This window comes from Camarhynchus parvulus, chromosome 14 (assembly GCF_901933205.1).
Source record: "Camarhynchus parvulus chromosome 14, STF_HiC, whole genome shotgun sequence".
In the NCBI taxonomy this organism is placed as follows: domain Eukaryota; kingdom Metazoa; phylum Chordata; class Aves; order Passeriformes; family Thraupidae; genus Camarhynchus; species Camarhynchus parvulus.
The window spans coordinates 10,659,572-10,687,192 of NC_044584.1; the positions used below are offsets into that span (position 1 = coordinate 10,659,572).

A 27,621-nucleotide genomic window follows, 5' to 3' on the forward strand; every position below is an offset into this window, starting at 1 on the left:
AGGGTCCCTCCTGCTGCTGCCTGACCTCACTGCTCTGACAGCCAGCACTGTCCTTGCACAGGAGCCAAAGTTTTATTTAATTTTGTCTCCATATCGAGTATCACAGCAGGAACATCCACACAGTTAATTCTCAACCACATCATAATTTACTTACATCAATTTCTTTTAAATAAATGCTGCTGAGCCTTAAAAAGGAAAAAAGAATTAAAATAGTTACACACTAGAAACAAGGAATCCACTTTTTAGAAATCATTACAACTGGTTACACGTTCTTGGCAGAATCAGAGTGGTGCTCAGTAGCTGGAGCTAGAGCAGGTGACCAACATGATGCCAGGGCCTGAATGTTATTTTTTTTTTCCTTCTCATTAAGTAGTTTTAGTTTAAAATCAATAAAAGCAGTGATGTAGATCAACACATACAAAAGACAGGTAGATTAAAGAATATTGCACATGTATATCCAAGCAGCACTTGACCACAACAAGCCCTCCCCTGCAACCCTGGGATCCCAGCACAATCTGTAAGAAAAAATAGTGCAATCACTGAGCCTGCCTGGGCTGGGCTCACTCTCACCCTGCAGCCCTGAGCTGCAGCCCCTGGGCTCTGCCACGGCCCAGGCAGCCAGGGAGGGACAGGGAGCAGAATGGAGCTGCAGGTGCTGGATGAGCTCTGGCAAGGCTCTGCTCTGCCCCGTGGTTCTCACACATTCACTTTGGTCAGCGTTCAGCTGCTGTGCCAGCGCACACAGGCTGGGCTGGAGCTCCTCATCCTGATCCCTTCTGGGCAAGCCCAGCCTTCAGCACAGAGCCACAATCTGTGCTTTCACCAGCAGAACATTCCCCGAGTGCTGCAGAGGCAAGGGCACTAACACCCTTGTTCATTTTATGCAATGTGAGAAAAGTACTGAAATCCACTTAAGCATGAAAGTGGAATGTGTCCTGAATACCTGAAACCTGCAAAAAAGCCCCCAGGTCCTCCTGGAGCTGTGGTTATACTGCACTGGGGTTGTATTCTCGTGTTTGACAAGACAGACACGATCCATGTTCCTGAGACAAACTGTTCAGAGCTTTGAGCACAACATCTGGCATGTGGTCTGTGATCATCTTGGGACTTATTAAAATGCTGCTGAAGACGGTTTCATTTGACCATCGTGCCGTGTATTTAATATCTGAAGAACACAACCTAGGGAAAAAACACACAATAAAAAGCAAAAATGGCTCTGTCAGAACTGGAACAGGCAACCTGGAGGCTCTGGACATGGCTGAGGGAGGAACTGGAACCCTCTCAGAGCAGCAGGTGAGATCCCAGAGAGCTGCAGGTCTGCCCTTCAGCAAACAGCAAAATTGCTGCCGTGAAGTGTCCCTGAGGGCAGAACTGCACCACATTACATTGTGCTTTAACAGGGAAAGAAGCCACCATAGATGAAATAATTCTGCTCCCAAAAACACAGAATAGAGCCTGAGCAAGGAGGGGGAGGGCATTGAACACTGCACATTCATGTGGTTAATGTCAAATTTAGGCAATAAATCACAGTGGTATCAATAGGAGACCAGGCAATACATTTAATGCTGCACATAGGATGCACCAGTCTGTAAAATCAAATCCCAAATACACGATGGGGGCTCTGGTGTGCTAGGCCTACTTAGAAAAACTCCCACTATTAACTGCTGTGCTATGGAGTAATAAAAATTAAAAGAAAAGAAATTAGCTCAATAAAGCAGAAGAGCAGCCATTGGGAAAACCTGCTCAGGTCAGAGGTGTTCAAGTGTCTAACTTATAAAATCAGTATTAAAATTCTTAGAAATTAAAGATGTGCAGCTTAAACAAAACACTGATCTACTGAATGGGAGGAAAGAAGTGAATTTCTTCTCCAATCCTTTTTTTTCCTCTCTGTAAGGGGCAATTTCCCTTTTCTTCTGTAAGATAGACTTGTGCAAGTTAAAAATGCTCTGATTTCTGTTTCACAACATGAGAGGCTATCAGGGCCTGCCTGGCTTATGGGCTGTTTCACATTGCTTTGTCTAAAAAAACCCAACATCAACAAAAAAACACACAAAAAAACCACCTGAACACAACACTGCCCCAACAAAGCCACAATCCTCACCCTTCCAGCAGTTTCAGCTTTCTGGTGTCTTTGTCTCAGCTTCCTGCATCCACAGAAAAGCAGCAAGTGACAGGAAAATCTACAGACTACGTGGAGAAACACTGGGTACTGGGGCAGCACTACAGGCACTACTGCACCTCCTTCTCATCACCAACACCCAGGGGACTGCTCAGGAATGAGGAATTGTTACCACTCCACCTCTACCAGGACACTGCAGATCTGCAGTCTCGGGCAGAAACTGCCACCTGGCAAAGCTGAGCTTGCCAAGTTTGGGTTTAAAGTCCTCACTTCAGCAGCTGCAATAAACGGCCGGATAAGGCAATAAAGAGAACAGGGTCCAGGGCTTGAAGTGAAACAGACAGAAGCTGGGAGACAGAATAGAAACTGAAAACTGGGTAACGTGCAATAACCAAAACTGGGTACTGGAGATGCACAGAGCTGGAAATGGGCACTTTGAAAGGGACAAGGAGCTGTAAGTGGACTTCAGGGAACAGGAGAGTGGTATTCATTATTCCACTTACCTTTTAGAGCTGCATTCTTCAACAACATGGATAATCTTTCCAGGCAGATACAGATGAGGATACTGAGGGGGTGAATTCAAGTGTGGCTCCTCCTCGAGGGCGTTGTACGAAGGTGATCGATGAACCATTAAACTCTCCTCGGCCAGGAGGGGCTGGGTCAGGGCATCCTGGTTCCTCCCATCCAGCTCTGTGGGGAAATCATCAGGATCTCCTCCAAACACCTCATACCAACATCCCCGCAGCAAAATCTGGTACTGAAATCAGAGAGAACAGTTGAAGTCTGGCATCCCTTTAGGTAACTTATTCTAGTTGTGTGCTTGCACACACTTCATCTGAAAATACAACTAAAAGATTAAAAATTACTTGATGCACATGCTCCCCAAATTTTGTTTGATAATGATCTCCTTCCCAATTTTTCCTCACAGTAACATTAATTTCAGCAGTATGGATCCTTAGCCTCCAGTAACACTACAGAAAACATTACCATCTTTACCAGCTGAATTATTCCATGTGGATTCTTGCTCTGCAGGTTTAACTTTTCTTGCACCTGTAACTTCTACCTGTCCATTACCTTATTCTGTATTTATGAGGTCACACAGACTCTCTGCTGATCCCAAGGACTACACTGAAATTTTGGGGCATGGCAGATTCAAATTCAGATGCTCAAAAATGGCAGTTCTGAATCTTTAGGCCACACCTCTGCATGTCCAGTACCACCCTGCCTGACACCACCTGATCCAGCACATTCAAAACTGTTTCCCACTAACCGTAAAAAGAGGTAAAGATTTAACGCTGTAACAGAGAAATATTTGCTCTCCAAATGAATTCTGACAATAAAATATAAGTAAAATCAACAATTTGCTTACCTACTGGTACTAGTTATTACACTATTAAAGTAAGTAATCTTACTAACTTTTTGTAATTTTAGCTGTTTGGGGGTTTTTTCCCCATTTTTGTTTTTTAGTAGTTTCCTTTTATCAGCCAAACTAGCAAACAGATAATTTCAGGCCTTTGATGTTGTAAACTGGTATACTGGGAGTCTTACTGAATCCTAATATCCAACAACACAACTTTACAGGATAGGAGACTAACACAAATGTCACTGAATTAAATGCAAACAATTTTGTTCTGAAACACAACTGTAACTCGGTTTTAAGATCAAAAATACACACACCAGCAGTCACTGCATTAAATTTGGGGCTTAACCCAGGTAACAATTCCACAATTCTAACCAGGAACTGCATTTGGTTACCTTGGGCCTGTTGCAGTTTGCCACAATTCTCACTATTCTTCTCTTTAAATCCTCCATGTTGGGCATACTTAACCTGTTTAAACACACAGAACAAAGTAAAGCAAAGCCTCCTATTGTCTACTATCAAACACATCTCCAAACACCAATTTAAAAGTATTTTCATCTCACCTTGCAACAAGGTCTTTTCCAACAATGACTGAAATGATGAAATTCTTAGTGTAGTCTGCAAGTGATTTGCTTAAAAAAAAGAAGAAAAAAAAAAGGCAGTTTAGATACACTAAGGAGATAACCACACTTTAGTTTTAGGATGATCATAACAATTCAGTAGAAATACAAGCATGTGGCAGCACCATTTGCAGTCAGTGGCTCAGTGGGTGTTCAGACCTTCCTGCTGAAGGCAACAGAGTAACTTCAGTGCTGACCCTAAGGGTGTGTGGATGTCCAAAAGGCCAAGGCAGACAAGTCAGTTAATAACTGGAACAGTTATTTTAAACTTTAATTGTACTGCCTGACAGAATTCCCCAGATGTGTTTCATTCTCCATCAAGAACTCAACTCCTGATGGAGCAAATGAATTTGAGTGGAGAGTGGAGAAGATAAAAACTCTTCCCACAGTCAGCCCAGCTAACACAGCTGGCAGCTGCCTTGACTTTTACAGCTTAGACACAGAACCAGCAACAGAAGCCTCTCACCTTAAGAGCCCTCCTGGGGGGGAGAAGGCAAAGCACCTCAGGGTGGGGAAGGAGTTCCTGAGCATGATGGCCAAGATGGACGCTGTCCCACCACCCAAACTGTGACCAACTATCACAAGTTTATATTCCTGCAGATAGAAAGACAAACTTAGATGGATACAGAAAAAGCTGTGGGTAATTTTTAAATCAAATTATTTGGAAGGTAACTTACTGGGGCAATTGTGAATGCCTGGTTTAAAATTCCATCATTTATTAGTTTTCGATAGATGTAATTTGCAGCTTGAGTTATTCCCTACAAGAGAGCAGTTCAGGTTAGAAGGGTGTCTCTAATCTGAGGTGTAGTTTAAATACAACACCACCACAGAACAACTTTGTGCAAAGCTGGTCTTCTCTTTGACATCCTCCTGACAGAGGTCTGGCTAGAACCAAGAGCTCTGTATGTATTGTAGGTATGGGTTAAAAAGGTTTGGGGATATTTCACAAGTACATTAAGTCTGACAAGAGGATTAAAAACTCTACCTTGCAGTGCCAGAGGCAGCATTTGATGCACCAAACACTGAAACAATTCATGCAATCCATCTGACAAGGAGAACATTCTTCTGTTTAACTAAGGATCCCAGGTGATTTAGCTTGCTACTGCTGAGCTGACCTACAAATAGCCACAGGCCACACACACACACACACCTTATGCACAAACCCATTCTCCAGGACCTCCTCCAGTGTCAGGTCTTCGCAGTCTGCTGACAGATCAGTGAGAATGTCCTGTGAACAAAGCCTTGGTCAGAGCTCCCTGCAGGGCTGGGAGGCTCCTGGGTCATGCAGTGCTGCTCACCCCTGTCACAGCTGGCTGCAGGTGTGTGAGCAGCACAACACATCCCACCACACACCCCAACCCCAGCAAACACACAGCAAGCACAGCTCCAAGCCTAGCAACTATTTTCAACTGCAGAGACCCCATTATGGATGCACCTCCATGCAGTCACTTGCAATTACCCCTGCCTGTCCTCCTCTCTCTCCTCCAGTAGCACAGGGAATATTACCCATCCAAGGGCAGCAGGGCTTACCACTTAAACCTGGGACACTCATACCTGTGAGTGAGTTATTTTAACATGTGCCAGCCTAACACAGTTTCCTCTGGGTACTGGGAGTTCACTCATTTCTATAAAGCTAATTATTGATAGCAGATGCATCATACCTCAAAAGACAAGGTTCCTCTCACAGCGACCACAATAGCTTCTTTTTTGTGATCCAAAGCAACAAAAAATGGAATCTCATAGATCTGGAGGAGAAAAATGTAATCAGTAAAGACACCAACATTTAAAAGGGCAAGCTCTTATTGAGCTCCATGCTGTACTATGGAAAGAAGCTGAATTGGTCTCTTATTTGGTTGGTCTAAGTGCCTTTTTTCAATACTGAGACAGATTTATAGCAATGGTTTCATGGTTGTTCTGTTAGAATAGAAAAGAAATCCACACTGAATGTTTTCATTTGTTTTTGCATCTTACACTTCATAAATGCAGAAGGCAAACGAGACCCTTCAGCCCTTGCTTCCCCCGAATTCATCACTACAGCTTGCCCAAAGCCTGTCCAGATTGTTTACCTTGTTATGAAAGCTGATATGAATGAAGTCTCTGTACTGCAGCCCTGTTATTTTTAGGATGGATCCAAAGTGAAAGTTATGACGATCGCTGCCTGTTATTTCAGAATCTGTTGGTCTATTTCTGCAACTAACAAACACAAGAGAAAAACTTTCATGTTCCAATTTGTTAGGTTTCCTTTCAAGGAATCAAACTCAGTTAAATTTGCAGAGGGCCTTCTGCCAGGAATCAGAAGTGCTTTCTCTTTGCAACAGCACCAGTAAACATTCTGATGCAAGATGTTACCTCTGCCTTGTTACAGGAGCATTGGCAGAGCAAACAGCGCAGTAAGAAAAGGATTCTTAACATTACAAGCCACTGAGAGAAAATACAAACAAGGAAAAAGGAAATTCAAACAAAAATCTGCACAGCAATCTGATCTCATGTTTTATCCACAGTATTATGGGATATTTTTTCCCCAAGTGACTTATATTTCAGTAAATCATATGGACATTTCATATTAGTAATTACAAAAATTATTATTCTAGTCACAAATACCAGTGGTCACATACAGTAATTCTATCTAGCAATATGCAAAATTACTTACTGACCATAAACATTTCTGAGTGAAGGAGTCAAAAGGAACAAAAAGGAGGCTGGAGGGACAGGGAACTTCTGCTAATTCCTTAGGACAGAGAAAACTATTGATACACTTTTATTTCTACATGTAAATCTGTGCCCAAAAGGAACATCTAAAAAGCCTCATTTTAAAACATATTTCATTTAATTTGAATTCTTCCTTTGTCATTTTGCTAAATTATTTTTTATCTCAATCACAAACCCATGGAAAAAAACCCCAATCTGTTTGAGGGTGGAAAGACACTGGAATTTTGTTTCTCTGAATTTCTGAAAGATTACTCCAGCAGTCAAGCTCATGTACACCCAAGAGTGATATAATTTAATGCAACAAAAATGCTGCTATTGTAACTATTCTACTTCTGCTAAGACTAGTTAAATAGAAGGCAGATGTGAGTTTTTAAGCTCTGAGGTCAAACCTACCAGTCACCATTGAGCTTACAGAGTGCAGTATATGGGTTGGTGTACACGTAGTAGGGCCAGCCATAGGCAGCTGCAGCAAACAGCATGTAGTGAGCAGCATTCTCCAGCTCAACATCCAAGTCATCAGTCTGGAGGCACACAGGGAAAGAAAAAGAAGCAGAGAAAGGGAGGAAGTTGTGTTAGGCAGCCTCAGAATAAAACTGAAAACAGGCTAGTGAAAATCAAGGCATTATGAAATACACACTACCCAAAAGGAAAACCTCAAGGTCTAAGAGGAACTAAAAATAGCCACTTGTATTTCAGGAAAAAATCTGTGTTTATTTACGTAGCTACACAGCTCAAAGATCTTGAAAAGCTCTCACTGAATCAGTTTTTTCCAATGCTGATACATTGATAAGCTCCATGCTGAAAACATTCACTGCAATTATGCTACCTAAGGATGTCCAAGGGAAGCCTGCAGAGTCTGCAGCAGAGCCCTCTGGTCCAGACTTTTAAAGCACAACCCCATCCCACTGGCTGCATTCCACAGGAACTTGACAGAGTTCCTTTTAAAGTTCCTTTTACTTTAACCAGAGTTCCTGGTTAAAGTAAAACTACATACACCTACGAAACACAGGCTAAAAGGAGGGGAAAAATTTACAAAGGCACTTTTCCACCAAAGACCAGCAAAAATCAGTTAGGAAACTAACCCATCACCTGCAAGCATTTAAAAGCTGCTATTTTTGCTTCTTACTTTGCCTGAGTATTTGCAGCAGACAAACAGCCCACAATACATGCTAGATTACCTTCCCAGTTGTATGCAAACAGTACCAAATATTCATTCTCCCTCTGTTCCCTTTCTCTCCCAACTGTTCATCAATGATCAAATGTCCCAAATGGTTCCTTTTTTTGCACTTAATTCCCCATTCAAAGTTCTACTCATGCAAAAGCAGAAAATTGTTTTTGACCACAAACTCATTGTTTTCACTACATTTATTAATAAAGATGAATTATAATTCATTGTTATGAATTTTATTGCCGTGTTTAATTTTATTAAAAGAATAAACAAAATAAAACAAGAAAACCCTCTCCAGAAAGAAGTGCATTTCAATTTGACCTGGCACCATTTCCCAGAACGACGACACCAGAGGCTGCACCAAGCCCATCTTACCACGAGAGATGATGGAGAATGACACAGGACTTCTTCAGGCTCTTTGGGGCAACTTTCCATTTTATCTTGTTCTTGATGGAGTAGAATCAAACCAGCTGCTATGTCACTTGGCACCAGATCAGTGTCCTGCACAAAGACACGGAAGGCTCTGTAAAACCATCCCACAGCTCCATGCCCAACACAAACATGAGTAAGGCTCTTACAGAGAAGTAGGTGCGGAAGAGCTCGGCGATGCTGGTGAAGGCCACGCGGTGGTCGTCGTCCTGCACGATGCAGCAGCACAGCAGCCTGATCCTCTTCTCCCACACCCTGGTGGCAGAGCTCTTCACGTTGTACAGCAGCTGCCCCGAGTGGCTGCTCTCCAGGTTGCGGCTCACACCGTCAGGCAGGTAGAACGTCTTCTTCCCCCCGAGGGGGTCAAAGACAATGACAACTCCAATGATGGTAAAGACGATGATAATCCAGCTGCCAGACAGGAGGGAGTGGGATAGCAGACTGTGAAACCAGACACTTCTGACAATGTGCAAGAATTCCCAACTACATTTCTTGGCAGCCCAAAACCAAAGCTGGGGATTGAATTCTGTATGGAGACCTCTTGCTGCTGTGCTGAGGCTGCAGCTCTTGGATTGTGCTTGCAATACTCTGGGAACCAGAACAAGGCACCAAAGCCGGAACCACAGCCCAGAGCTTTGGAAGCAGCAGCACAGAGGAGCAGCAGCTCCATTTTTCACTACCAGCTAAGTGATCAGGTTACTGCACTCTTCAGATTTATCCAGTTTTCTACACTCCCATTGCTCCTCTTACCCTTTCTGACCTTCACCTCCTTTCCTTCACTGCAGGACACACTTTCTCTCCCAAGGCAAGCAGCGCTTTTAAGGAAGGATACCAACTCATTTTCGCTTTCCCATGCACAGTCAAGCTCAGATTTGTGGGGAGGCACCTTTACCTTGCAATAACTGTCCCAATGACGCCATTTATCACAGTCTTCTCACACTGCACACTGTTGTCTGACACCCACACAGCTCCTACAACAGCCCAGATGAATTCAGGGAAATAGAGAAGCAGGCGAGTATAAAGTATTTTGGGAAGTGATTTTCTTGGGCCTGGATTAGAAATTGTTCCTGAAATTAGAGAGAGAATTTAAAACAAGAACTGTTCATGAATGCACCACAAGTACATAAAATCCTATCTGGAAATATGAACTTTCTGGGCTTCACAGAAAGTAAGAAACTTAAGTGAAACTATCAAGTTCTTTCATACTAATGGAAAGCTACCATTGAAGCTAAGAAAAACAACAGTGGATTTATAGCTGTGACTCTTAGAATCTACTCCACTAAAACCCAAAACAACTCTAGCCAGAGATAGTTTTGCACTGAACTTGAGGCAGCAGTGCTGTGCCCCACATAAGCCAGAGCTGCATCCAGGAGCACGGGCTCACCTACAGTTCCTCATGACTCCTGGGTCCTGCTTTTATTATTCTGTTTAGCTTTTACCTGGTTAATATTTCATTTTCACATCCTATTTTGCTGGGCTACAATGAAGTTTTTTTACTGGAGTTACTAAATAGTAAGAGGAGAACAAAAGTAGGACCATTACCAGGACAAATACTTCTCAGGCTCTTTTCTCTATTGTTAATTTACTAATAACCTCTCAGTTTCAGCACTCTAAGGCAATAAAAAAGGGAGTAACTTGGCCAGCTCATCTCTTAAACCAGTCTGCTGATCCCAAGGTAATGGGTACTGGGGTGTGAGTGCTCAGGTGTAGACAAGTGATTTGTCAAGGCTGCAGAACAAAAACAACTTTGGGAACTGTTCCAATAACAAAGCTGTGGTTCACACCCAGTGATGAAGCTGTTTCAAAAGCCCCCGATCCAGAGGTTGCTTTTTCCCATTCTCAGGTTGCAGCCTGTCCTGCAGCACTGTGGATGCTTACACAGACACAATCAGATGGAACTGTGCTTCCTCAAAACAACTTTCCTTTCTCACTTCACCCCCAGGGTGTGAGGGCTGCAGGCAGGTTCCCTGCTGGCATCACCGACCCTCAGGACAGCACAAGGGCTGGTGCAAGACCCAGCACACCCAAACCCACGCATTCCAACACACCTCACCCTGTGTTTTCCTGGAAATTCAGCCTCAGAATTGCTCAATTTCTCAGTTACAATGGCCTCACAGCTGTACTTTCACACTGAACAAGGTTCTTTCATCACTGCTATTTACAGTTACATCCCTCACCTCTGCAGCTTTGGTCAGAGCCCGGTGCTAACAACACCAAGGACAGGGGTTTGACCCCTGCATGGCCCATTCACTTAAGAGCTGGACTCAGTGATGCTTGTGTGTCCCTTCCAACCCAGGATATTCTGTGAAACTTTGATATAAACATCACAGTCTGGCTGGTCTTACTTCCCCTCCTCTGGAAACTCTAGGAAAACCAGTGGTCAGGTTCAAGGCCAGGATTATCAGGCACACCTCTGCTCTGTCATAGTTTCTCTTCATGCACTGTTAAAATTGCTTAAATGGAAAGAAGTATAAATACTTATTTACAGGAGCATAAATACTTATTTTCAGTGAGTCATGAGAACCAAGATATTGGAAACTGTGGAGTCTCATCTGTTACTCCAGAGACCACACACATATTTCAAATTAATCTTCTTAACATTACTTCGATGATCAGGTGCCTCACCAGAAAAAAGCTTTCCTAGCAATTTTAACCCAAAATGAACCATTTCTACAAATAATTAGAAGTTGCACTATGGTCCTTACTTCTGTTCAGCCATTCATTTCAAGTTGTGGTCCTGCTCTATTTAACAGTACTCAATGTCAGTTTTATTAAGACATTTATGTAATTCACTTTTCTGTGTGTTTTTCCCCAGGCAGGTCACTGCAGCTAAGGGACTTTCACAAGATATGACTAAACCTGCCTATGCAGGGCAGAACTAACAGGATAATGATTCTAAATGATTCTGGACACACTTCCCTAAATCCCTGTCAGAGAGGTGGAGCAGTGTTACATCAGAGGTCACACACAGAGCTTTTAGGATGCTCTGATGGCAATGAACCATTAGCTGAACTAAGCTGTTGTATCTATTCATTATGTTAGATTACAGACTAACAAAGGTAATACTATTAAAGCAAATATGTTAATGCTGTTGAAGTTTTTCAAGTCTGACTACCATTAAAAGATTTCAATTTTTGATAGGTTTTATGTCAGCTCCGGATTAAAACCAGACATTATTACAATCCTACTAGATAAAGACAAAACATTATTATTATTTACCTTGCATACTGACGTATACAAGAGCACATAATGCACATATTATGGAAGCCAGAAGAATGATGAGGCCGAGCAGGTAGCTGTGCAGCAATCCTCCCCCAGGACAGTTAAACTGCCCCTTGTGAACTGTGTAAAGGACAAAAATCCCAATCCACCTGCCAGGAAGGGAGATAACAGTTAGAGCAGGAAGGGAGAAGTTCCTGCTGTGAAGCGATCGCCTGATCGACAGTGGTCGCCTCAATGAAAGCACTGCACAGAGATCAACAGCAAAGGACCTGTTACATAAGGGAAGTGCCGGGATGAAACCACTACACGAGCACTCAGCAGGAATTACAATTCCGCCGAGAGCACACGGAGCCACAGGCTCCCTGCCCGGTGCTATCGCTGCCTCCCTCGGCTCCCGGAGCGGCGCGGACACAAAGCAGTCACCGGGTGCATTACGAAAACACCCGAGCGCTACTCGCCGATTAAGCCCGGCGGGTGAGGGCGGCCCGGAGCGCAGCGGCAGCGCGGGCACCGCACCGTGCACTGTGCACCGACCCCGAGCTGAGCCACGGACCCACAGCGCCCGGGCCGTGGGCACCGCACTGTGCACTGTGCACCGACGCCGAGCTGTGCCAGGCACTGGCAGAGCCCGGGCCGCGGGCACCGCTGGTCCCGCCGCTGAGCGGCCGGGCCGGCGGGCAGCAGCCCCGGGGCGCGCCTTACCACACCAGCCTGACGAACAGCTCGAAGGCTCCTGGGAGCACGAAGTCGTCGCTGCCGATGGCCCAGCGCCGGCCGAAGAGCACGAGCCCCGGCATCCTGCGGGTCCCGCCGCCGCCGCGCCCTCAGGGCCCGGCTCCAGACGCCCCCCCGCCTCAGGCCTCACGGCCCGCCGGGGCGGGTACGACCTCACGGGGCAGTGACGTCACGCACGCCCACTCCGCCCTGCGGACATCGCCCCGCCCCGATCGGGAGGTGCCGCGCACGCGCCTGGCGGGAGCCCCGCCCCGTCCCGGGGCGCGCGCGCGAGGCGGCGGGAAGGGCGGCGGCGCCCAGGGCGCGTGCGTTGCGCGGCCCCAGTGGGCGGGGTATACCGGAGCCGCGACGTCACTGCCCCATGACGTCACACTACGAGAACAAGGCTCCAATAGGGCCGCTGAATGACGTCACAGCGCGAGGCACGGCAGGCCCCGCGCTCCCTCCCGCGGGGCTCGGAGCAGGGAGGCAGGAACAGCGCTCAGCTGGGCCAGCAATGAGAGCCAGCGCTCACTGAGCAGAGACTGATGGCAACTTAAAGTGCAGATAAAACCAAACACCAAACCCTCCTCTGCACCAGGCTGAAGACTTGAGGTCTTACTAAACAAGCCAGAACTCAGCCATCATTGCTTCCATCAGTGATAATGCCCCTCAGAGCCTTAAAAACTTTTTATTTCAATACAGCAATGACATTAGGCAGCTCATCCTCACCGGAACTTTTCATCCAGTCCCAGGCAAACAGAAAACTTTCACATTCAAGAATGAAAAAATGAAAAAAACCCAAAATGTTTTCACCATTTCATAAAGTGTTTATTGAGGATGGTAACACAGGATAAATCATGCAACAGCTCAGTAAAAAAAGGGAATCATTTAAAGGATGAAGAATGGTAACTGGTGCTGCTGATTCTGAAAAGTTTATAAAAAAAATATTAATTGTCCAAAAGTGACATCGAAAACCACTTGAAGCTGAACATGGAAGTTGCTTATAAAGCATTCATTAATAAGAAAATGTAGATATTGTTTAAAATGATCACCCACAGATTTCTGTAATCAACAACTTACACATCTCCCTTTCCCATAGCTGTAATGGTGGAGCAGGGCTGGACATCCAAGATATTCAACCTCCTCTTCCCGAACAAACAACACAGTCACAGACATTTCCCACTAATTAACACAATCTCATCTCTTACCCCTCACAACCTGGGCTGCCAAGTGCTTTCATTTTTGGGATTACCTTCCCAGGCATCATGGCAGAACAGAAAGAGCCCATCCTTGCGGCCTCAAGTGATTTCCTCATTGCCCTCTTGCCATCAGTCTGTTTTAGAAGGGGAACAACTTCAAAATGTGACTGTTCCCCTTCTAGCACCAGCACATATTTTGAATAAGGAACTCCATGTCAGCAGATGGCACAAAGACTGGGCACCAGCACATCACATCAAACATCGGTGGCTTCAGATTTAGAGTTGACATATATTCGCCTTTTGGAAAAAAAATAAATATAGTGGAATGAAAACTGAATCAAAGGGAAAGAACAGATGACTACCATCCATCAAGGATGCACATATTTGTGCACTGAAAAAAAACAAAAGAAAAAAAATCAGTCATTTCAAAGAAAATCTTGAAAATTAAAAAAACGTTTGCACTTGTTCCTGGTCATAAACAATCTCACAAAAATCTCACTTTTGGAACTATTCCAATTGAAACCATACACTGAATTTATTAATACAGTATAAGTTTCTTTATGTAAAAAATCTTTATACATAGTAATAAAAAAGATAAAGGCAAGATGCATCAAACAGAAATCTGCTGGTTGTTTTTCCTCCGTTCTTACAGAGCCGCTGATGACTACCTGCACTATAAAGAGCTGTGTTTCTGACTTTCTGTCTCAAGCATCTTCACCTTTGCTTGTGATAAGGATTGTTCTGTCCAAGCATCCAACAGGACAGATGCTGGTGATGTTTTGGCACTTACGCTGGCAAACTGAGCTTCTTTCCCTTGAGAACTGCAAGGAGGAGTGGGAAAGAAAACAGTCAGCAAAACAAAGTTGTGATGCAGGAGAAGCACACACTGCTAAAACGTCCCAGGGACCAAAACCTTCTACACCAAATGGGTCCACTGCAGACAGTCCTCCTAGGCTGCCTCTTTTCAATACATACTGGTAAAACTAGAATTCTAACCTTGCCCTCCTGTGGCACCCTGGAGTTCCCACTTTTCATCCTCACAGGACATACTAGACCCCCACCACAGCCTCTTAAGAATTATGACAAAAATAACACAGCTTTGTGGTTACATGATGGAAACTTTCAACTCTTGGTGGTATTTAAACCACTGAGAAAGGTGTCTGTATCACAGGATCTGTATGTAACAGTGTGCATGGTCAGGGGAAGCAGGAGGATCATGCTTATCCATGGAAGGCAATAGCAATATATATTTAGCCATACTTAAGTTTTTCCAAAAGTTCATCAGACCATTTAGACATTTATATTCTACCCATACTCCAAAAAAATCCTCAGAAATGCCCCACACTAGCAGAAAGTGTACTTGATAAATTAAGGGTATTTCAGAACTAATTTGCACACAGAATTAATGAGCTGTTAATGCTGATGTAGCAGACCCCTATGAAGCTGTTAACTGCTACATTCCACAACCTGAAGCTGGAAGTTACTGTATTACTTACCTTTTGTAACATACAAATAGAAGAAGTCACAGTACAGAACGGTCTGGACCACACCAGCAACAACAGCTATGAGGTCAAAAAATCCCTCAAAGTAGTAGCGCCAAATCCAGTTGACTAAGTACAAGGCACGGTACAGACCCAGGAAGAAAAGATAGTGAGTAGTGATGGTCTCTGCTTCCCCAGTTTTGCTGATCATAAAAAGTTGAGGGAGAATAGCAACCGATTCAAGATAGATGGAGAAGGTCCACAGTATCTGAAAGGAGAAAACCACAGCTATATCTAACTGTCTTACTGATAACAGCAGGACAGAAAATATTTGACTTGGCTCAACTTTTCACTCTCTAACAATGTTATGGATGGATGAATATCTATTCATAGAGGTCCAGTATTTTGGCAAATTTTCCCTGATACAGGAAAAACTAAATGAAAGCTTCATAATCAGCCAGAGGATGGGAGGAGGGAACTCTCCTGGCAGACAGCAGACTCTCCAAACCAGCTCTCTGCTGAGCTGCCACACACAGGTTTACTTGTGAGGGAACTTGTGTGCGCCCAGTTCACATTACCATGAACTGCAGCTTACAGATTCCCTGCTGAGAAAGCTGCAGGGAAAATGAAGTCCCTTCCCCTGCTTAATGTTCTTCCATTTTTATCTATTTGTTTAAAGAATGAGTTAACACAGAACAAAATTTGAAGTATGTCTCAAAGTGTTGCAATTCAAATTCCCTTACTCTGTAATAAATTCATTCAACCCCAATATAAAAATGCAGCTCAGTCCACATAAAACAAGCATTTAAAGTTACTCTCTACTTTGTAGGAAAAAATTACCTGCTTGAACTCTCTGTAATGACATTTTTAATATAATTTTTCTGTAATTAAACACATAGCTGCATTTTAAATATAATGCAATTCTTTTTTATAGTCTAGATCATTTGCAATTCTATAGAATTTAAGTAGTAGTATAATTCCTTTTGTTTTCACCAGGTGGCACCAACTATTCACAAACTGCATTCCTGGGGACTTCTTTAAGAAACAGAACAAAAGGAATTCTGAATTAATACAGCCATCAGAGTGTACTGGGAAAAACAGAGTTTTCTGCTTAATAAAATATGTATGCTGATAACAGTGCTGGTCTCCTGAGGTGCCTTAAATTTGCACAGATATCTGCACCACAGAGATTCATTGAGGAAAAGGATTAGCCTGAACCTACTAAACAGAGACATCCTTCAACCATTTACTTGTCAGGCTAACAATGCTCATCCTCAGGTTCTAAATATTTCAGCAAAAAAAATATCATCTCACGCCCACAATCAACTCACCTCCAGTGGAGAGAAGTCGTGATTGACAAGAAAAGAGAGCCCACCAACAGGAACTATCAGGAACTCCACTCGGAAGGTGTCATGGTTTCCATCATAGGTGGCCTTGAACTTCATGTAGATCAGGTACACGGTGGCGTACGAGCAAGCGATGTAGATAAGCTGAGGGCAAGGAAAGAAACAACCCCAAAACAATCCACAGAGGTTCCAGGATTAAACCACACTCCCTGAATAAGCACTAAGATGAATAAGAGTGGTCTTTTTTGATTCTTTGCATTGTTTATGTGGTTTTGAAGGCTGTTGGTGGTGCTAAACTTTTGTCAGCAGAGTAATAATTCAAAACCAGCCATTCTGGGCCCTACTGGTTTTGTTGTTTTAAAGGCATCACATGCCCATGGTTGAAGTGACTGCCCAAAGGTGAAGACCCTTTCCAGAACTAAGGAAGTGACTGGAGAAGGAATATATGTTCTGCAACTGCAGGGGAAGGACTGGCCCCAAACATTTAGGTTAAAAATGTGCAGGTGCATACACACAATAATAATGGAAGGGGCCCTTCTACATTCAGAAAGCCCAGCATGGAGTGGCTCATGTGGCAATAAATAAATATTAAATAATCCCCATTCAGATAACCATTAAACATATCACAAGTTAGCTGATTTCCTTTGGACCTTTGAACATCTCTAAAATCTGAAGAGTGGCAACTGGACACTGTTCTTCACCAACCAAGAGGCCCCAAAACCTACAAGACTGACAGCAGCAATGAACCAGAATTCAATCTGAGCTGATGCCTAACCATTTTGAAGGGTTATGGCACAGTAGACTTTATAGCTATTCCCTGTGGAATAAGCAAAAAGCTTCATTTTACAGGTGAGAAAACAGAACTAGAGAGAATCTAAGACTTTCTAAAGGTCAATCTGCCATCATCAGGACAGAGCTCATTGTCCTGGAGTGAACACAGTACAGCAGACTAGACAAATATTTTAGCTTCTGCCACTTTCAGCACAAAGATTAAATGTTCCTAACCATTTATCACATTAAAAAAGGGTTCTTTGCAACACAGAAGTAACAGATTAAAAATCCCACTGTTTGCAGATGCTATTAATCACTAAATGTTCTCCTCACAGACAAAATCCTACAAATACTGTATTAAGGAGCTCAGAATCCAAAGGCTCTGCTACACGAGCAGCCCAGCTGAGTGGAGATAAACCACAGGACAGGATACAGGGAACCTTTACTATGGGTGTAAACAAATCACAGCAAGTATGGTCATAGAAGACACTGAGAAAGTGTGAATGAATCCAAATTTCTTACATTACAAACTTCTTCATCTCAAGAATCTCATCTCTCGACTTCTCAGCTAAAGTTCTCTCAAGTTCTCAACTGTTCTGAACAACTGTGTAACATTATATCCTCCTACACATAAATAAATATAACACAAAATTGTGTTGGGACAGACACTCAAGCAGCTTCATCTTCACACTACAGTAATGGGCTGAAAAGAAAATTATATACATCAGTTTCTAAGCAATAACCTTTGAAACTGAAATAGAGGCTACCATTTTGAAAGGTAGTATTTCCACATTCCTTCCTTTTTTGGTTAGGAGGGCTGCAGAACAAAGATGTGCTCATGGTCCTGAATCACAACCAATACATAAATTAATGGCAAAAACCCCCTACCTTCTCCTTTAGTGCACCTAATGGTAACTTCCAATCAGAAATTAAATATGGAAAAAACTTCTGTTTCAAGAATATTTTATTTAGTCCACAGCTCTTCATCTAGACTGTTAATATTAAAACTTAAGCATACACATTTCACTTGTTGGAAAGCAAGTGTGAGTTTAAGACACATTATTTTATTTAACAGTATTATTTCCCTAATTTATCCATCCATTTTGTGTTATTGATTATTTTAGTCTTTCCTCTTGGCAAAGTTACACTACCCTCTAAATTAAAGCTGAAAAGCATCAATAAAATCAAAAAATAAAGGAATTGGATTAAAAAAACATAAACATACTGCTCTTTCCCAGATCACTGCTTTATTTTCTTGTACCCAGCACCAGAAATTGCAGAAATGATCAAGTAAAAACCTCAAATTCAGGCTCACTGGCATTCAGTGGGCAAGTGACAGGGGTATAACTCAAAGAAGCTACATTCCTTACAGCTTACTCATGTCAACTTTTCATCAGCCTCTGACCAGACAGTAGCTGCAATTCTGGCAGTGCACTCTGAATACTAATTTACCTTGTAGTGAATAAAAGGAGATTTACTTGAACTTTAATGTCTCAAATGAGAAATACAGTTTATCTGAACCATTTTTCCAAAAGCTTGTACTTTCAATAACCAAAATGTCATTTGTTCTAAATGTCACAATCCTGATATAAACAGTTTTTTAAAATTGCATGTAGAGTGCAGAAAAGAAGTAGGATTTTGAGTCCATCTTCCACACTCTTTATCCAAAGCCCATCTAGAGCTTTGGTGCAGTGGGCCATTAAAAATGGCTTTTATTAATGGCATTATGCACTCTGCATGCATCCTCACTAGCTTTTCTAACTCTTGAGCATACTCTACCTTCATAGATGTGTTATACAATGAAATGAATGAAGTGAAGAGGTCCAGGTAACGGGTAGTGAAGACCAGTGCAAACAGAAGCTGGCTTTTCCCAGAAATACCTAAAGTGATAAAGGAAATAATTAATCATTCAGAAAGTGATGAGGTGCTTTGCAACATTTGATGACCAGGATGAGAAAGGATATATCCTTTACTTTTAAGCAGGTTGATCACAAAATTAGGACAAAATCCAAGTTGCCAAGCTGTACAAACAGAATTCTAAGCCCATATAGCTCAGTAGTGTGAACATAAGTTACCCTGTACTGGAAGAGGTGCTGGCACTACACAAGGTTTAGAAGTTACTCACAGCAGGTAGTGTCATCTCCAAAAATATCACCTGCAAGCTATCTGTTCTGTATTATCACTGGGCAAGGCTGCATTAGCTTTCAGTTCTGAGAATGCTGTCATGCGCCTCAGTACAATCTATAGATGCTGAATAGCTGCAAAGGTACAAGGGCAATACAGAACAGACCCAGTGACAAGCAGAAGGTAAGATGGCATTGATAATGGGGTTTTAGAGGAATACACAGATTTTAAAACACAAGGCAATTCAATTCACAGACTCAACTGGCCACATGGTGAGAAAAACATCAACAATCAAACCCACATATAATGTACTAAAACAAAATTTTAAAAAGGAAGAGAAGTGAGATAAAATGTCAGACATCTACACTGCATCTTCAAAGCAACTTTCAATTCTAGGTCAAAGCCCCAATGTCAAAATGTTTGTTTGTACTTAACTTCAGGCACTAGAGCACAGTTAGAAGCCTAAAAGCTTTGCACAGTCAGTCACTAAAAGCTTCTGAAAGCTGAGGTGAAGCATCGCTCCATAATACTGATGTGGTGGTGTGTCACAGCAGGGGGACAAAACAACCTCCTCTGTGCCTCTGTCTTGTTACTCCAATTATTCTTGTTTTCAGTCATCCAGGGCGAAAATAATTGAATCTGTTCAGCTAAGCATGCAAGTCTTCTTCAAAAAACAAGAGGGAAAAATACTCTGTAGGAGAGGCTGAAAATCCTTGTCCCTTTATACAGAGATATTTCTAGAAAGGCTTTTATTAACAGCACCATAAAGCAATTAGGAGAAGGCAATCTGCTATGGCTATTGAAGTCCTTTCTCACTCCAGCTTAAGGAACATGGAATAAACTGCTCCAGACGAAAGAATTTAACCTCTGAAGTACACAAATGGCTGAAAGAGTAACAATTAGAAAGGGGTTTACAGATTTCATATCTGAAATATCTGCCAGGTGAGCCTCATGTGCCACCTACAGAACAGCCCAAGTACAGTACAAGGAACATAAACCACCTCAAAACCTGCAGGCTGTAGAGCTGTAAAACACAAGCTGCAAGTATCACATACAAAACACACCACCCCCCAAAAAAACCCAAAACCAACACTAAAACAAACCCCCACAAACAAACTACCTCCCAAAGTTAAGGAAAAAAAAAACATTTGACATTTCTTGAACTACAACCACATTGCACAGACAGCTGAAGCAGAACTCTGGGCTCATCCCAGGTGTGCTTGTGGGCATCACAACTTGCCAATAAAACCTCCCAGCAAGCAAAGCTGTCCTAAGGACAGAACCCACAGGACAAAGAAATCCACCTGGACAAATTACAGAACAGAGTGATACTACAGAGTATAATTAGGCTAAATTATTTAGCATGCTATTTTCTTTGAGCAAGTAACTGGGAACAGAAAAAAAAAAACAAAACTAAAAACCAACCAGCATATAAGAAACATTAATTATTGATAACAGCTATAAATTTGGACCTGGATATACTGTCATAAATACATATAATATACTTGAGAAATTCTTATAAGCCATTGTCAATCTTACCTCCTCAACCCCAAAGCTGTAATTTTTTTTAAGGCTTTCAATACTCTCGCTGATTTTTGAATCTTTAGAATAGTTGTGATATCCTGAAACCCACCCTAGACCCAAGATTAAACTAATTTTCAAGTAAAAGTAGGCTAGACTAGACTAGGCAAGGTTTAAATTGTAAACCAAAGGCCTATGAAGGGACGGGAGAAACATCTAAACTACAAACAAAAACAGGGCAAGGGGACAGATAAACACGACAGTTGAACCACTTTGTGCATTTTAAGACTTTAGGAAATGTATCAATGTATGTGTCCCAGCACTGACCCCGGCTCACTGCTGGCAACTTCAATGCACTGAGGCTACAATGATGCTATTCTCATCCTTCTCCCTTTCCTTTTACTCCCACAAACGTTACTTAGTTCCTGAACTAAATAAAAATAGTTTTATTTCTTCCAAAGCTCTGGGCTCAAATTTGGAAGAACCAAACCTCTACATTTTGTTTCATCCTTACACATGGAAAAAGTCCCTAAAGTTCTGCACTCCAGCTTGGCTGAAAGCCATAGCATGAAACTTTAATTCAGGTGATTTTCACAGCCAGGCAGGAGGGCAGAGCCGAAATTGTAGTACTTTCTTATCAACTTCATTTTGCTGTGGTGAGTCAGGTAAGGAATAACTGGCAGGAGCAGAGGCACTCAGCTGGGCAGTGTGTACAACACCTACCAACCATGAACTGCACAGCACAGTCATAAAACCTACAAACAAAAATTCTCCTAAGGAAGGTCAGTCCATACTTTGCCATGGATACTTCACAGACTTTTAAAAATAAAGTAGTTCAGTTCTGTACCAAGTCCACATCACCCACAGAACCACAACTCCTTTGGTTCTCCTAATAAGTACCAGCATTGACTCCTGTGCTTCCAATTTAAAAATCCAACCTAATTTTAAAGACAAAATTTCCAACTGACAAAGAGAATACTTTCCTTCAAAGAGACAGAGAAAAAAAAATTTCAAAGCTACCTAAAGCAGCAGTTTTTGTGAAAATACAGACAAATTAGCAGCAGCCTATGGCAAAGTACTGTCAGAAGTCTTCATCTTAGCATATTATCTGGTCCACAACAGACACATAAAATTGAGATACAGCTACATTACCTAGCAGAAGTACTACACATTTACTCTCTATACTGCTTTTTTAGAGTATACAGCTTATAATTGGACAGCGCTGCAACCGCAGGTCACCTTTAACACTTGATAAATGGCACAGAGAAAGGCAAATCAATTTTCAGGCAGTAATTTGCACTGCAAACAACCTAATTTGACTTGAAATTGGTAAGAAAATACAGTCTGAACAGGACAATGTTTGAAAGCACAGGATTCTTTAAGTCTCATGAATTTCCTAATTATGACATGATGTCGATAATGGAGTTATCTATTACATTCTCCATGGCTCTTCTTAATGATTTTTGAACTGTTATTTTGAGTGGCAAATATTTTTCCAAATTCTAAATTTGGAAACTCAACCAGACATCCAAAAAATTGTTTCCCTGCCAGCTCTAAAATTCTGAAGTCAAGATTTGATTTGCTTTCCCCTTTTTATCTTTTCAACCTATTGACTAAATAAGAAAAAAAAATTAAGTTTCTCAAACACAGAAAACACAAACTGCTTCAAAGTGCAGATGAGCCTAGCCTTACCTATCTTCTTCAATTAGAGGAGTCACTTCTTAAGAAAGAAAATGGGGACTATGAGTCTTCAAAAAGCAGCAGGTTGCAGCAGAGGTGCACAGGCTGTCTCCCTCATTTCCAGCTGCTTTTACAGAGCTCTGAGTTCTCCTGGAACAAAGGGCTCAGACACACACAGATGCAACCAGAAGAGAGGAGTCGGCACCATGTGGTTTGCCAGCTCTCCATGGATCACAGCCTGCAGTTCAGCCAGCAGTTAGAAGCCCTCCTTTATTTTCAAAGCCTGCTCCAAAAGTGCCTGGTTAAAGTAGCAGCTGGTTTGCTTGTGTTTCCTTAGTCACCAATAACCACGAGGTATAAGTTTATTTAATTTATTAATGGTTCTAATAACCATACAATGCAAAGAAATGGCAGAAAGCCCTCTAATAAGTGGCTCTCTGTAGCCGCTCAACATTAACTGGTAACTACTTAGGGGTTATTGTCGTGCATGACTTTACAAACATATGCAAATGTATATTTACATCAGTTTCATCAATAGAAACCTCAATTAACATCAATGAACCACTAGGAGGAACAGAACTGGGCCCCAAAAATAAAATACTTTGCTCGTGGTCCTTTGAGGTATTCATGTTCTTCTCATTCTAGACAAACTTGCTAGGCCTCAGACACCAATCACACAGCAGCAAGATAAATCTGGATTTACTCCTCAGGACTCAGGCAGAACTAGAAGACACCAAAGAAACAACCCTGACAAACACATTTATGCTTTCTTTTTTTTTTTTTTTTTTCCTGAGGAAAATGAATTAAGCAAATATTTTTACTGAAAGAGCTCATGCATGTGTGTTTGTGTCCAGGGACATTGGCTAATTTGGGAAAGGGGAGAGCTGTATCCCCTATGTGACACAGGCCTGTTTACTTTTCTGTCCTGGAGAAAGCTGTACCAATGATTGGTGTGAGGCTGCTATCTTATGAATAAACCTCTACTAGGAGAGATTCTCAATCATAATTGGCTTAAGGAAAGCAACATCTGACCACTTTTTAAGCAGAAAGATGGGACCAGGTCACATTGTACTATACTGTGTAAATAATCTCACATCCAAAGGTCACTTAAGAATCTCTTGGCTCAAACCCTATCTGAATTTCAGCCTTGCAATAGAATTTCACATTTTCTTTCTTCAGACATTAAATGGCATTCAGTTTTTAGATCATTAACCATCCTGCTGTTTGTAATCTCAACTGCATTTCTCAAACACAGGACAAAGCTCTCCTCAAGAGCTGGAGGAGGCAAGGCCCTGTCCTGCCAGATCCAGGCAGGATTCCTGCGATGCACTAGAGCCTGAGCCAGGTAAGTTCAGCAGGAAGGTGCTCTTGTGCTCCATGACCTCAGCAACAATAGTTCTGCAATATCGCTGCATGTGGGCCATGGAGTCACTTGCTTGACCTCTTTTGTAAAGTTAAGAACAGTTTTTAGTTTAAGTCTGTTTAAAGCCAAAGCTATTAGTTTACTTTTTAAAAAACGAAACTATTCACTTACTCTTTTTTTTGTGCTACCAAGTGATTAGCTGGTGATTTGACATGACAACACACAGAACCTGTACTTCCTCCTACCTGTAGTGTAAATCTCTTTCATTTCCCCATTCTCAGTTATTTCAGGTTACAACTTCAACTAATTCTTCATGCTTTTAACTGAAAACTTTACAGACACATCTGTTCAACAGCGCTAACCCGGTATTTAAATAGCATCATCAAAACACGGCAAACTGATTTAAAGAACAATCGCCCTCACTAAAAAAGGAGAAGCTCACTGGAGAGAAGGCAAAGCCAAGCTCACAGTCAAACTCCCGTGCAGAATAAAACCCATCCACGTAACACACACGGCAAGGAAATGCCCATTTTGCATGACAACAGCTCCCAGTTTTCAGAAAGAAATCAGCTACGCTGCAGTTATGGGAACTGCCTGCAATTCCCTGCAACCACCACACCGTACACCGAAGGGAGAGAGCGAACCACGGCACAAGGAATTGGAGCACGCCCGTCGCGAACGGGGGGGAAGCGGCAGCGGGGGGCGGCGGAGCGGGGCTCGCCCGGGACCCGGCGCGGCTCCCGCTGCCACGTCACACACACAGCCCGCGGCTCCCGCCGAGAATCTCCTTCCCACCGCTTCCTACCGCGGGCCAACAGCGAACCCGCCACCGGCCCTAACAGCGGCACCAAGCACGGCTCAATTCCTGCACAAAAGCCAAGGAGAGGGGGAGCGTGAGGCCGCCGCTGAGGGGAAGAGCGGGGAAACTTCAGAGGTTGCGAACCGCGGGTCAGCGGCGGCCGGCTCTGCACCAAACCGCGCACACCGGCGGCCCGGGGGCCGGGCGCGGCCAGGGCAAGCGAGGGAAGGGATGGAGGGACGGAGGGATGAAGGGAGGGCGGCTGCTCCCCCCCGCCCGCCCTCCAAACCGGCCTCCCCATTCATTCGCCTGCCGCCGGGCAGTTACGTAAGGAAGGAGCGACCCTCCCGGACACAGCCGGAGCGCCGGTGCACAGGGATTAAAGTACAAATAATGGCAACCACAACACCTTTCAGGGAAATGCAGCTGCCGCCAGCGCACCCCCACCCCGGAGCGGGGATGCGCCTCCTCCTTCCCCCTCTCCCGGCCGCTCACCCGCTCCGCCAGCGCTGCATTTGGAGGGGGCCGAGTCGCGGGGAGGTCAGAAGGAGGGCAGAGCCCCCTCCCCTGCGCGAACGGGAGCGACCGTCCTTTTTCACCTGCCCGGGCCGAGTTCTGCCCGCCCGCCCCGGGGCCCTCGAGGGCGCCCCAGCGGGGTCAATGCCCTCCCCGCCTTTCCCCGCTTCACCGGGGCCGCCTCCCGGGCCACTGAGACAGGCGGGACCCCCCCGCCGCCTCGGCTCGATAAGCTCTCCCCGGGGCGCGGCCCTTCGGGGGCGATCACAGCACCCTGCGGCGAGTTCGGGGCTGCGCCGCCCGGCCCCAGCGGGGCTCCCGCGGGGCTCTGCGGCCCGGAGCCACCCGGCCCGTCCCGCCCCGCGGCCTCCGCACGCACCCGCGCAGGAGCGGCTCTTCCAGATCTTGAGCAGCAGGATGATGATGGCCGCCAGGTGGGACAGGTCCCCGGTGAGGCGGAAGATGTTCATGGCGGCGGCAGAGGCGGCGGCGCAGCCGGAGCCGGGGAGCGAAGATGGCGCAAGCTCAGCGGGCACCGAGCGACGTGGCCCGGGGACGTGGCCAGGCAGCCCGGCGCCGGTGCACGCCGGGAAGCGGGGGAGCGCCCGCCCCGCCCCGCGCCGCCCTCACGGCGGGGCCGCCCCGGCGGCCGCGGGCCCGGGCGCGGAGGGGAGCGGCCGCGGGACACAGCCCTTGGGGCGGCCGAGAAGCTGATCTGTATATATATATATACACATATCTATCTCTCTCTCTCTCTATATATATAGATATAGATATATACACAATAGCGGATAGAATATTTATTATATTATATGTATATTTTATAGTGTGTTGGAGGCCAACAGTGTGAAAATCTACATCAGCTACTAGAGAGAGTCCAGCGAAGGCCATAAAGGTGATAGTGTCTCTCTTAGGAGAGACTGCGAGGGCTGGGCCTTGTTAGTCTGGAGAAGACTGAGGGGGGATCTCCTCGATACATATAAATACCTCAAAGGTGGGTGCCAAGAGGGTCACAGAACCTGGAATCACAGAATGGTTTGGGTGAGAAGGGTACTTAGGGATCATCTCGTTCTGCCTCTTGCCGTGGGCAGGGATGCCACTCACTGGAGCAGGGTACTAAGGACCCCATCCAGCCTGACCTGGAACACTTCAGGGATGGAGCAGCCACAGCTTCTCTGGACAGCCTGTGCCAAGATGGTGCCAGACTTTTCCGTGGTTCCAGGACAAGGAACAATGGCCATGAAATGAAACACAAGAAGTTTCACCTCAACACAAGAAGAATTTTTTTACATTGAGGGCCACAGAACACTGGGACAGGACTGGGCAGTCAGGGATTCTTCCTTCCTGGAGACATTTCAAACCCACCTGGACACGTTCCTGTATCACTGCTCCAGGTGACCCTGCCTTGGCAGGAGGGTTGGTCTGGGTGATCTCCAGATATCCCTTCCAACACTAACAATTCCGTGATTCTGTGTAAACTTCCAAGAAAAAGAAAAAAAGCAATTATTTCTTCAATAATCATGCCTTGAGAGGCAGCACACTGCCTCTTCAGAGTCCTTAATCCCTAAAACAGGACATGACCAGCAAAGTTCAGTGGGCAGTTCAAAAGAGGCATCTCCTCTTAATAACTCTCCAATGTTCTCTGTAAAAAAACCCAACAATCCAAACAAGAGCAAAGAAAAATAAGAATAGCTGCCCAGGAACAGGATTTCCAATGGTTGTAAAAAATGGGTAACAGCTTATTCCAGGTAAACAGTGGTGCTTTGCTGGGTAGCTCATTTCTTTAAAATCTCTGGGTTTACATTGTTTCACAGCCTGTTTGAGGAAATAGCATAAGGACTTTACTGTTACAGAATTATACACTGAAAAGTTCCCACAGCAGAAGGTTATGGACTGTTTGAAATTTAAGAAAAGGATCCTAACTACAATCTTTTAACTTTTCTGTTTAAAATGTGGCACAAAGATTGAAGTCTTTAGAGAGTTTACATAATCCTGAGAAGGGAGAACTGATTAGTACCTGCTATGGTGTTTATCTTTTTTAGTAAGTACCCCCTGTGTGACAAAAACAAATTTACTTATTTTCAGAGATTAGCAATCAAAGCCTGTCCTCTTACAGCACTCTGTATACAAGTACAGCAGTACAACTCCTTGACAAGCTCCCTAGTATCTCTTACTACTTCCCAAGAGAAGAGGTTGTATTTGAAAAGTTTTATAGATCTGAACTCTATCAGAATAATTATTTTAAACAGATACGGAATAATTTTGGCATCAAATGTTGTTGGATGTAACCACCAGTGAGTTGCCTACTTGAGGATACATGTTAAAAACCCAAATATAGTACTGGGAGAATTTGTACTGAAGACGGCAGCGTTTGGCAGAACTCCCCAAATCTGTGGTACCAACTGCAACAGGAGGGGAGAGAGTTCAAATTCATAACTACAACATCAGCAGCTGCAGTGCTGAGGCACTTCCATTAC

General features: G+C 43.9%; 2 protein-coding genes across 3 annotated transcripts; both read right to left on the bottom strand.

The window, feature by feature from the left end:
- Positions 1-49: 49 nt before the first annotated feature.
- On the bottom strand, positions 50-12,545 carry DAGLB (diacylglycerol lipase beta). Of its 2 annotated transcripts, none has more exons than XM_030958492.1 (15): positions 12,330-12,545; positions 11,625-11,776; positions 9,298-9,472; positions 8,555-8,816; positions 8,352-8,477; positions 7,202-7,329; positions 6,166-6,292; positions 5,761-5,844; positions 5,250-5,327; positions 4,777-4,857; positions 4,566-4,693; positions 4,043-4,111; positions 3,875-3,947; positions 2,623-2,876; positions 50-1,179 (listed from the first exon to the last, which is right to left on the bottom strand). In XM_030958492.1, the coding sequence occupies exons 1-15, from the start codon at positions 12,422-12,424 to the stop codon at positions 987-989; spliced, it is 2,025 nt and encodes a 674-aa protein (XP_030814352.1). In that variant the 5' UTR covers positions 12,425-12,545; the 3' UTR covers positions 50-986. The 2 variants fall into 2 exon arrangements, with proteins under 2 accessions (XP_030814352.1, XP_030814353.1); XM_030958493.1 differs by having other exon boundaries at positions 11,897-12,512.
- A 602-nt stretch (positions 12,546-13,147) lies between these two features.
- Positions 13,148-25,729, bottom strand: KDELR2 (KDEL endoplasmic reticulum protein retention receptor 2). Its single transcript, XM_030958024.1, has 5 exons — positions 25,524-25,729; positions 18,921-19,021; positions 16,356-16,514; positions 15,040-15,292; positions 13,148-14,364 (listed from the first exon to the last, which is right to left on the bottom strand). Exons 1-5 carry the CDS (start codon positions 25,612-25,614, stop codon positions 14,330-14,332), a joined length of 639 nt encoding a protein of 212 aa, XP_030813884.1. The 5' UTR covers positions 25,615-25,729; the 3' UTR covers positions 13,148-14,329.
- Between the last annotated feature and the right edge of the window lie 1,892 nt (positions 25,730-27,621).